Source organism: Pelophylax lessonae (genome assembly GCF_965119305.1).
Source record: "Pelophylax lessonae genome assembly, chromosome: 3".
Classification (NCBI taxonomy): Eukaryota; Metazoa; Chordata; class Amphibia; order Anura; family Ranidae; genus Pelophylax; species Pelophylax lessonae.
Window position 1 is genome coordinate 273351527 of NC_138770.1, and position 12537 is coordinate 273364063.

The 12537-nt window shown below is 40.3% G+C and overlaps 1 protein-coding gene across 1 annotated transcript in view; it reads left to right on the forward strand.

The window, feature by feature from the left end:
- Positions 1-12537, forward strand: part of NAALADL2 (N-acetylated alpha-linked acidic dipeptidase like 2) — a 1571070-nt gene that overhangs the window by 1043925 nt on the left and 514608 nt on the right. The window contains exons 8-9 of the mRNA XM_082249039.1: positions 22-227; positions 7717-7848. Coding sequence (XP_082105165.1) covers positions 22-227; positions 7717-7848 — 338 coding nt within the window. The remainder of the gene's footprint in view (positions 1-21; positions 228-7716; positions 7849-12537) is intronic.

Consider the following 12537-nt stretch of genomic DNA (forward strand, 5'->3'; position numbering starts at 1 on the left):
ATCCTTTTTTTTTTCTTTTAGACAGGTACATCATTATCGGTAGCTCTCATAATACTATGTTTGTGGAAAACAACAAAAAATGGGCAAGTGGTGCTGCTATTATGACATCAATTGTCAGCTCCATAGTATTAAAAATGAAGTCTGGCTGGAGGCCACAAAGAACAATAATTTTCTGCTCGTGGGGAGGAGCTCCATTTGGTAACATTGGCTCTTACAAGTGGGGAAAGGTAAATTATTAAAATATATTAGCCCCATTTTGTTAGGGTTTCTAAGACATAAAACTCACTCAGATCACCAGGTTAAGGCAGTAGCTAAATTATGACTTTTGAGTGGGCTGACACTTAAAGGGTACTCATTGAAAATTATAGGCTTTGCATTTCATAGGTTTATTTTGATATTCAGATGAAGGTAATATAGAACATCAAAATGTATCACAGAAGGCTTTAGGGAGAGGATTTTATGTCTCTTCCCAACTGACGGGGAAAAATCTTACAGTGGGTATAGAAAAGAATCATCCCCCTTTAAAAAACAGTGAGGGAAAAAAAGTATTTGATCCCCTGCTGATTTTGTATGTTTGCCCTCTGACAAAGAAATGATCACTCTATAATTTTAATGGTAGGTTTATTTTAACAGTGAGTGACAGAATCGCAACAAAAAAATCCAGAAAAACGCATTTCAAAAAAAGGTATAAATTGATTTGCATTTTAATGAGTAAAATAAGTACTAGGTCCCTTCACAAAACATGACTTAGTACTTGGTGGCAAAACTCTTGCAGGCAATGACAGAGCTCAGATGTTTCTTGTAGTTGGCCACCAGGTTTGCACACATCTCAGGAGGGATTTTGTCCCACTCCTCTTGGCAGATCCTCTCCAAGTCATTAAGGTTTCGAGGCTGACGTTTGGTAACTCGAACCCTCAGCTCCCCGTAAATATTTTCAATAGGATTAAGGTCTGGAGACTGGCTAGGCCCACTCCAGGATCCTAATGTGCTTCTTGAGCCACTCCTTTGTTTCCTTGGCCATGTGTTTTGGGTCATTGTCATGCTGGAAGACCCATCCACAACCCATTTTCAATGCCCTGGCTGAGGGAAGGAGGTTCTCACCCAAGATTTGACAGTACATAGGCCCATTCATCGTCCCTTTGATGCGTTGAAGTTGTCCTGTCCCCTTAGCGGAATCCCCCCCCCCCCAAAGCATAATGTTTCCACCTCCATGTTTGACGGTGGGGATGGTGTTCTTGGGGTCATAGGCAGCATTCCTGCTCCTCCAAACACGGAGTTGAGTCGATGCCAAAGAGCTTGATTTTGGTCTCATCTGACCACCGCACTGCACCCAGTTCTCCTCTGAATCATTCAGATGTTCATTAGCATACTTCAGATGGGCCTGTACATGTGCTTTCTTGAGCAGGGGGACCTTGCGGCCACTGCAGGATTTCAGTCCTTCACTGCGTAGTGTGTTACCAATTGTTTTCTTGGTGACTATGGTCCCAGCTGCCTTGAGATTATTGACACGATTCTCACATGTAGTTCTGGGCTGATTCCTCCCTTTAAGAGAGTGCTCCTAATCTCAGCTCAGTACCTGTATAGAGGTCACCTGGGAGCCAGAAATCTTGCTGATTGATATGGGAACAAATACTTATTTCACTTATTAAAATGCAAATCAATGTATAACTTTTTTAATTGCGTTTTTCTGGAAACTTGTGTTGTTATTCTGTCTCTTAATGTTAAAATAAACCTATCATTAAAATTATAGACTGATCCATTTTTGTCAGTGGGGAAATGTACAAAATCAGCAGGGTATCAAATACTTTTTACCCTCACTGTAATCACATTTTGTTGCTTTGCAGCCTGAAATGAAGACAGACAGCGTTTTTGTTTTATCCAGGTGTATTTACTCAGTGCAATGTATAAAATCCAAGTTAAAGATACAACACCAACATGTCAAAAAAGTTTAAAAAAGAATCACCCTCCCCTCTGAAAAATCACTTCAGGCGTAGCTAGTCACCTTCTCAATGGCACACAAAGCTATTTGATTTTCAACTGCGATCAGTTGTGGTAGTCTTAATTAGCTCAGCAAAGAGCTTTCCTATAAATATATATATATATATATATATATATATATATATATATATATATATATATATATAAATATATATATATATATATATATATAAATATATATATATATATATATATATATATATATATATATATATATATATATATATATATATATATATATATATATATATATATATATACAATCCTATGGCCACAGTTAATCCAGAGGGAGGCATAAACAACACAATAAAGCATGATCCAATTTGCTCTGTCAGCGGAAAAATAATTCCTTCCTGATCCCCTCAAGAGGCAATCAGATATCCCCAGAATCAACTTTACCTATAAATATTAGTATCCAGTTATACTATGTGCATCTAGGAAGGAATCCAGGCCTTTTATAAAACAAGTCTATTCCACATTTTCACAGCTTTTACTGTGAAGAAGGCTTTCCATATTTGGAGATAGAATCTCTTTTCCTCTAGACGTAAAGAGTGCCCCCTTGTTCTCTGTGATGACCTTAAAGTGAATAGCTCAACACCAAGCTCACTATATGGATCGCTTTTGTGATGATACATGTTGATCAATAATCTCCTCTTCTCAAGAGAGAATAAATTCAGTTCAGCTAATCTTTCCTCATAGCTGAGCTCCTCCATGCCTCTTATCAGTTTGGTTGCCCTTCTCTGCATTTCTCCAGTTCCCTGATATCCTTTTTGTGAACTGGTGTTCAAAACTGAACTGCATGTTCCAGATGAGGTCTTACCAATGATTTTTACAGGGGCAAAATGATCTCTCTCTCTTTCTGCAGTCCATGCCTCTCTTAATACAAGAAAGGGTTTCTCTCACTTTGGAAACTGCAGCTTGGCATTGCATACCATTATTAATCTTATGATCTACCAGAACACCCAGATCCTTCTCCACCATTGACCCCCCCAGCTGTTCTCCTTCTAATATGTATTATGCATGCATATTTCTAGCCCCTAAGTGTATAACTTTACATTTATTGACATTAAACCTCATTTGCCAAACAGTTGCCCAATGAAATAATGCATTGAGATTGGCTTGTAAGTTGGAGACATCCTGTAAGTATGTTATTCCACTGCAAAGCTTGGTGTCATCAGCAAACACTGAACTAGTAATTTTAATCCAAGACCCTATATCATTTATAATTATATTAAAAAGTAAGGGTCCCAACACTAAATCTTGGGGTAAACTACTGATAACCTTAAACCATTCAGAGTGAGAATCATTAACCGCTACTCTCTGAATTTGGTCTTTTAGTCAGTTTTCTATCCATTTACAAACTGATTTTTCCAAGCCTGTAGACTTTACCATACACATTAGCCGAGTGTGAGTAACTGTGTCAAACGCTTTGGCAAAATTGGAATGTACTACATCTACAGCCACCCCTTTGTCCAAGGTTTTATTACATCCTCATAAAAAGAAAGATTTGCCTGACAACTTCTGTCTTTCTTGAATCCATGCAGTCTGTTACTTAAAACTCATTTATGTGGTCTTTTATTAAACTCTCCATTATCTTCCCAACTATAGAAGTTAAACTAACAGGTGACTGTTAAAGGGCATTGTCAAAAGATCTCCAGGATAAAGTTGTGTAGAGGCACAAATATTTTAAGACTTTACCAATAAAGATAAAAATAAAGATAAAAGGAACAAGAAGGCGCAGCCATCTAAGTGTATCTGTTTGTTCATAAAGCACATGTAATAAAAATGGATTGCATTCACAAATTGTGAAGATTGGGCAAGCAAGATTCTCATCCTCCTCTGGATATACCTGATGACAATCAGATGGATCCAAAGGATGTATCAGGGTCCGCTTTCTGCTATATCCTGGTTGACTAACAAATGACTGGTCTGAATCTGTGTGTAGTGGCCCTGTAGGCAGGCAGCTCTGATACTCCATGAATGGAGTAAGTCCCGAGATGAGATGTCCAGAGACCTCACCCTAACTGGCTGGTGTGCAGGGGGAGAGTGCGGTGCAACTGAAGGCCGTGGCCAGCTGTAACAAAGCTGGAATGCAAGCCAGACTGAAGAGCATGTCCAACTGGTGTCTGACCAAGATGACGTCACACAATGGGTGGTAAAGTGGGCGGCAACATGTTTCGGAGCCTCCTAGCTCCTTTGCCGGAATAAATAGAAGGAAGACGGATGGCATAACTATATAGAAATAGAAGTGAAAAAGAAAATAGAAAAAATATATAAAAATACAAATACATTTTAAAATAAAATAAAAGTAAAAATGGACCTAGAATTAAAGGTGAGAACCACATGTCTCTCAGTAAGTGATATCAATATAAGGATTGAAAATTTTGAAAAAAAATTCTCTAATGGGCATTAGGGTGAGGGAAGAAAAGGGAAACCCTGGATTTTTGATCATCTCAATGTGATTATTTGTAAAGACTCTTAATCTTCTGGGGGATGGGACAATATATCTCTAAATGATGGTTGTACAATATTGTGTTTTTATTTCTTCATTTAACCCCATGGGGACTAAAGTATTTCAGGAAAATATCCAATAAGTTTCTAATTCGCATAATTTTTTGTATCTTTCTGCTACTTGGAGGGCATTGGGAATTTGTTCCACAATCCATACTGTTAGCCCCTCGGTGGATTGTGCATGTGCTTCCCGAAAATGTTTGAGTACACAGTATTTTTTATTTCTTTCTTTTTGTCCTTGTTCTATAGCTTGCCCGTGTTCTCCAAATCTGGTTCTCAGAGGCCTAATAGTCCTGCCCACATAGAGCAGACCACAGGGACATTTGGGAGCAAAGATAACAAATTCTGAGGAGCAAGTAAAGAAACTATCTATCGAATGCTGTCTATTATTTGCTTCAAAGGATTTCAGGCCATTCGGGACAAAGGCACACATTAAGCAATTCCTCTTTCTACATTTGTAAATACCAACCAAATTGGAAAAGAGACCGCCTTTCTCTGGGCCAACTCTTTGGGTTTAAATATATTTGGGGCAATTTGGCTTTTAATGTTGTGGGCTTTCCAATAGGTGATTTTACCAATGGCTTTACCAATGCCTAGAAGCACAGTGAACTCTATTATTAAGAAGTGGAAGGTATTTGGTAAAACATGGACCCTCCCTGGATCAGGAAGCTGCTCCAAACTGTATGAAAGAGCCAGGTGGAAACTGGTCATAGAGGCTACCAAAAGGCCTAAAGCAACTCTGAAGCAGTTGCAGGAATTTATGACAAAGAGTGGTCATTGTGTGCATGTTACAAAAATATCTCAAATTTTCCACAAATGTGGCTCGAATGGGAGGGCTGCAAGAAAAACCCACTCCTCAAGAAAGGCCACATGCTTTGCCAAATAACACCTTGAATATTCTGCAGCCACATTAAAAAAGGTGTTATGGTCAGATGAGACTAAAATTTAATTATTTGGCCTCAACACCAAACAATATGTCTGGCAGAAATCCAATACAGCTCACCATCCAAATACCACTATTCCTACAGTTAGGCATGAGGGTGGCAATATCCTGTTACGGGGATGTTTCTCTTCAGCAGGGACTGAGGCACTTGTTATGATAGAAGGAAAAATGGATGGGACCAAATACTGTCAAATTCTTGAGGAAAATCTGTTTCCCTCTGCCAGAAAGTTGTCAATGTGAAGAAGGTTTACCTTCCAACATAAAAATGACCCAAAGCAAAAAATGACCACATAGTGGTTGAAGGAAAATTTTTTGAATATCCTTGCATGGCCTAGTTAAAGCCCAGACTTAAACCCCATGGAAAATCTGTGGAATGACTTGAAGACTGCAGTCCACAAATGGTCACCATCAAATTTAACTGAACTTGAGCAGTTCTGCAAAGAAGATTGGGCAAATATTGCAAAGTCTAGATGTGCAAAGTTAGTAGAGACATATCCCAACAGACTAAAGGCTGTATTTTAAGCAAAAGGTGGTTCAAGAAAATACTGACAAAATACTGACAAGGTTTTTTTTTTATTTTTTTCTGATGTGTTGGTGTTATATTTTTTACTTGGATGTTATAAGTTGCACTATATAGTAAATAGAGCTGGATAAAATTGTGTCTGTCTTCATCTCAGACTGCAAAGCAACAAAATGTGATTATTTTAAATGAGGGTGATTCTTTTCTATACCCCCTGTAAGGGCATTTCTTTTTCTCATATTATAAGTATGCATTCAATTTAGCATTTGTAAAGAGTTCATTTAGAAAATCATTGCAGTTCATGTACAATGATGAGCCCAATATGCTTACATGCGTGAGGTTTACATCAAATCACAAAATCACTCAACCTTACTTGATAACATCGAATCAGCTTAGCTCACGTAAAATAACAGAGAATGGTTACTGGGAGATATTTTCACATCCCATTAGTGATGGTCAAAGGAATCTCCCAAATTTCCATCAAAATCACCTTTTTTTAATATAGTATCTTCATGTTTAAGCTCAAGTAAAGTGGCTTACGTGTTTTAATAAGATACATTTTTCCAGTCATTTTGATTACTTCATTCAGCAGACAAACTATTTTTCTTTCTTGTATAGAAATTAGAGTACAAATACAATAATTTGATACTTACCAGTAGAAATAAGTACTTTTGAAGGAAGTAAATAATATAGTTTCCTGCTAAGGCTCATAGGAGTTAATTTACTAAAGCTGGAGAGGGAAAAGATCTGGTGCAGCTGTGCATGGTAGCCAATCAGCTTCTAACATCAGCTTATTCAATTGAGGTTTGACAAACACATTAGAAGCTGATTGGTTTATATGCAGAGTTGCACCAGCTTTTGCACTAACTTAAAGACATATTGAGATTTTGTCAAACTTTTTTAAAATATAATACATTTTGATGTTGCGATGCACAGAAAGGTATAGCTACATAAAATGATTGTGTCTAAACTATCCTCCATAATCCTCTGCTGTTAATGTAAAGTAAAATTACATTATATTACTGTAAGGCACCATTTATGATTAAAAAACACAAAGCACTGGAGACGTGGAATAGTTAAATAAGAACATGAATAGATGGGCTTTTGCATCCTGTAAACATATAATTTATTTTAATTAGAAAAACTGCATGCCAGCAATTACATCTGCCTTTGTTTAAAGGAAAATTTAAAAAAAAATCTGTGTTAGAGGAAAAGGAACATTTTGTGTTTCCCATTGAGGTAAATGTAACTGTAATATACTCACTGCCTTTGCCCCACTATGAAATTTTCATTCAAATTGGATTAATGTTGTTCAAAGAGTCATGGTCAAATTATTCAAATAATTCATACAACTGATTCTCTTGTTAGGTATTTTTTTTTATTTATTTATTTTTAAATATGAAATATTTATACAATGACACAATGACAAGATGAAGGTGGATTTCTAGTAAGGAACAGACTGCTTTTGCAATGACTGTGCTTGATGTGCTCCTCATGTCAAGAACACATTGTTGTGCCCTTTCAGCTCGCTGAGCATTGTAATGATTTGTCACTGTATGCTTTTAGGTAAATGCTGAGTGGATATGCTGATTTTGTTACAGGTAAATGTGAATTATATTCTCTTCAGAACCCTTGAAAAGCAAATTTGTATATTTGAAAGTAGCCACATACTGTATGTCTGAATCTTGGTCAAATGGCACTTTCTTGGAAAAAAATAAATAATGATATGACATTCTCATTATAGGATTTTCAGAGAATTCTTAGCAGCAATGCTGTGACATACATTGGTCTGCAGAACTCCTATAGTGGCAATGGCGGCCTCCACTCAGTTTCATCACCATCTTTACAACAATTAGCAACTGAAGTCATCAAAAAGGTATCATTATCTTACACAGATTGTACCTTGTACAAAACAAGATCAATGGTATTTTTACTTACAAGATAATATTAATCATTTAGTAAAAACTTAACACTTATACAAAGTCACAGTTTTACATACAAGCCCAATGCCAAATATATTATTCATCTTTGGGGAAATGTGTAGCAAATCTCAGAAAAAAGGCAGGCAATACATGCCATGAATTAGGGAGCAGAAGAATAAGGCCATAACATATGATTATCAAAATGTGTAATAATTTGTAGAGAATAACTGATACAGTGAGTTATACATACAAACTACATCAGTGTAAACATTTTCCACCAAACATTATTTTGTATGTCTTGAACATGTGGGTTTGCACACTATAAGTTTAGCATTTGTAAAGATTTAATTTAGAAAATCATTGCAGTTCATGTACAATGATGAGCCCAATATGCTTACATGCGTGAGGTTTACAAACTACATCAGTGTAAACTTTCTCCACCAAACATTATTTTGTATGTCTTGAACATGTGGGTTTTAGTGACATCATCAAGAGGTGTAGACAGTGGCAAGATAAAACTGTTAAGCCAGCCCCTGTAAAACACTGCCTCCATCCATCATGCCTCTGCTTTTTGCTAATGTCCTGTGAGACTGGGCACCTTTTCCTCAGTTCTATTGCAGAACATCCTTTTTTTTTTTCTCTTCTATCAAGATGTTTTTCACATTGTGGATATTTATTCTTTGGTAACTTCAAGCAAGACCTCACATGCTCTGCTTGATCTAGTTTCTGAACAGCTGCTATCAAGATTAGCATATCCTCAGCAACAGCTTTAGAGGCTAGGCTGTCCCCAGACCCTGTTGGACCCAAGAATGTGGGACTTGTTTGTAATGTGATCTTCAGCCACTGGACCCTGTTTTTGGCACTTTTTAGGACCTTTGTGTACTGTGTTACTTAGCTGCAGGCCGCTCTCTAGACCCAGAGCTGAGACATATCCTTGAGTGTGACTCTTAAGACTCAATCTATGACTAGTCTCAGGGATGGGACAAAGATAGTGCACTGAGCTCTGTATTTTGGCACATTGTGGCCCATTTTCAGACCCGTTGGTACTCTGATAGAGATGGCAAACATCGGCCGGGGCGGTTCGCGAGCGTTAGCCGCGAACGTTCTCAAATGTCCACGAACCGTAAGTTTGCGGCGGGCCCCATTGACTTTAAGGGGAGGCAAACTTTAAAAACCTTTAGGTCATATTTGCAGCCACAAAAGACTTGATAGCTGTGCACAAATAGTCCCACACATGGACAATGTCATAACAGAAGTATTGCAATTGGAAAAGTTGCCCTAAACATTTTTTTTTTTTTTTTACAGCAAAAACATTTTTTTTTCCCTAAATCAGCCAGAACTGACAGCAGCCAGTAAATACATGTCAAATACATATAGGGTCCATTCACACATCTGTAAACGGGTCCGCATCCATTCCACAACTTGGCGGAACATTTGCAGACCCATTGATTTTCAATTCCAGTCTGAAAAATTAGGCATTCACAGGATAAAGAAGTAAGTGTCGGCCATTCCAGGCCCCAAAAATTATCCCACATGCGTTTACCTGACAGCTAAGAACATTGTATTCTGTGGCTGAAGGTACATTAGGCATTCACAGGATACAGAAGTAAGTGTTGGCCAGTATAGGCCCCAAAAATTAGCCCACATGGGCTTACCTGACAGCTAAGAACGTTGTATTGTGTGGCTGAAGGTACATTAGGCATTCACAGGATAAATAAGTAAGTGTCGGCCATAAAAGGCCCCAAAAATTAGCCCACGTGGGTTTACCTGACAGCTAAGAATGTTGTATTCTGTGGCTGAAGGTACATTTGGCATTCACAGGATACAGAAGTAAGTGTCGGCCAGTATAGGCCCCAAAAATTAGCCCACATGAGTTTACCTGACAGCTAAGAATGTTGTATTCTGTGGCTGAAGGTACATTAGACATTCACAGGATAAATAAGCAAGTGTCGGCCATGAAAGACCCCAAAAATTAGCCCACATGGGTTTACCTGACAGCTAAGAACGATGTATTCTGTGGCTGGAGGTACATTAGGCATTCACAGGATACAGAAGTAAGTGTCGGACAGTATAGGCCCCAAAAATTAGCCCACATGGGTTTACCTGACAGCTAAGAACGTTGTATTCTGTGGCTGAAGGTACATTAGGCATTCACAGGATACAGAAGTAAGTGTCGGGCCATAAAAGGCCCCAAAAATTAGCCCACATGGGATTACCTGACAGCTAAGAACGTTGTATTCTGTGGCTGAAGGTACATTAGGCATTCACAGGACACAGAAGTAAGTGTTGGCCAGTATATGCCCCAAAAATTAGCCCACATGGGTTTACCTGACAGCTAAGAATGTTGTATTGTGTGGCTGAAGGTACATTAGGCATTCACAGCATATAGAAGTAAGTGTCAGCCAGTATACGCCCCAAAAATTAGCCCACATGGGTTTACCTGACAGCTAAGAATGTTGTATTCTGTGGCTGAAGGTACATTAGGCATTCACAGGATACAGAAGTAAGTGTCGGCCAGTATAGGCCACAAAAATTTGCCCACATGGGTTTACCTGACAGCTAAGAACGTTGTATTCTGTGGCTGAAGGTACATTAGGCATTGACAAGATACAGAAGTAAGTGGCGGCCAGTATAGGCCCCAAAAATTAGCCCACATGGGTTTACCTGACAGCTAAGAACGTTGTATTCTGTGGCTGAAGGTACATTAGGCATTCACAGGATACAGAGGTAAGTTTCAGCCATAAAAGGCCCCAAAAATTAGGCATTCAATGGACATGAAATGCCTTTTATGCCGCTGTATTTGACAAAGACAAGGACCATGAATTGTTGTGGTGGATGGCGGTCTGGTGGATATTTGTGGCCTGTCATGAGGAATTTAAATGAAACATGGTCTACTGGTCACATGTGTTGAATTCCTCAGAGATCCATGCCTCATTCATTTTTATAAACGTGAGGTAGTCTACACTAAGGCTAGACGAGTGCGCTTATCAGCCACGATCCCCCCTGCTGCACTAAACGTCCTTTTGGACAGGACACTGGACGGGGGGCAAGCCAACAGTTCCATTGCAAATTGTGCAAGCTCTGGCCAGAGGTCAAGCCTGCCCACCCAGTAGTTCAGGGGTTCATCACTCCTCAGAGCGTCCACATCGGCCGTTAACCCAATGTAGTCAAACACCTGTCGGTCTAGGCGTTTCAATGATGCTGGATCCGGAATACAGCTGTCGATGGGTCAGCTGAAAGAAGGATCTCATATCTGAAGTGACCAACACATCTTCAAACCTCCCTCTTCTTGCAGGCGCTGTTGGATTGCTACCCGCAACTGTCTCTCTGCAACTGGAAATTCCTCTGCCAGTGCACGCAAAAGCAGAATGCAGCATTTCTCGCAGCAAGGCCTGGAAGTGCTGCATTCTGACTACCCTCTGTGATGGTGGTAACATTTCCACCATTTTTTGTTTGTACCGGGGGTCTAAGTACGTTGCCACCCAGTACTGGTCCTTGCCCTTTATGCTTTTTATATGGGGGTCCCCCTTAAAACACTGAATCATGAACGCCCCCATTCGCACTAAACTGGATGCGGTGTAGTGGCCTGGCTCCAGCTCATCATCCAGGATAATCTCGTCCTCGTTCTCCTCCCCCCATCCACGGACAACACCAGGGATCCCAGACAGGTTTAAAGCATGCTCTTCTTGCTCCTCCTCATCCACCCCGGCACCATCCTCCTCTGACTCATCTTCAGACTCCTGTTGTTGACTTGCCGCAAATGGAGTAGCACCCCCTGGGGATTCATCCAACATTGCGACTTCCTCATCTTCCTGCTCCTGCTCCTCGATGGCTTGATCAATGACACGACGCAATGCACGCTCCAGAAAGAAGGTGTAAGGTACAATGTCACTGGTTGCGCCCTGGCCGTGACTGACCAGTTTGGTGATCTCCTCAAATGGCCGCAGAAGTCTGCAAGCGTGGCGCATGAGCAGCCACTGGCAAAACTCCCCAGAACCTGTCCTGCCACAGAGTTCATACAGGTAGTCATTAACTGCACGTTTCTGCTGGAGAAGCCTATCAAGCATATGCAACGCTGAGTTCCATCGCGTCGGGCAGTCACAAATAAGACACCTGACGGGCAGGTTGTGTCGCCGCTGAATGTCAGGAAGGCGAGCCATGGCTGTGCAAGATCTTCTGAAATGGCCCAAGATTTTCCTGTTCTGCCGCAAGACGTCCTGGACCCCAGGGTATTTGGCAACGAATCGCTGCATGACCAAGTTCAGGACGTGTGCCATGCATGGCATGTGTGTTATTTTGCCCTGTTTCAGCGTGCTCAGCAGATTGGCACCGCTGTAGCACACCACTTTACCAACTGTAAAATTGAGCGGTGTCAGCCACTGATCTGCCTGTGAACGCAAAGCTGAAAGGAGTGCAGGACTAGTGTGGCTCTTGGCTTCCAGGCACAACAGTCGCAGCACAGCATGGCAACGTCTCACCTGGCATGTGGAATAGGTTCTGGGGATCTTGGGCGGCGTAGCGGAAGAGACGGTAGCAGCGGAAAAGGAGGAGTCAGCCGAGGAGGAGGGGGAGGATGGGGAGCTCTGGAATGCCCTTCTGCGAGAAATATTTCCTGCCTGGGACCTTCCATTGTGGTGTTCCAA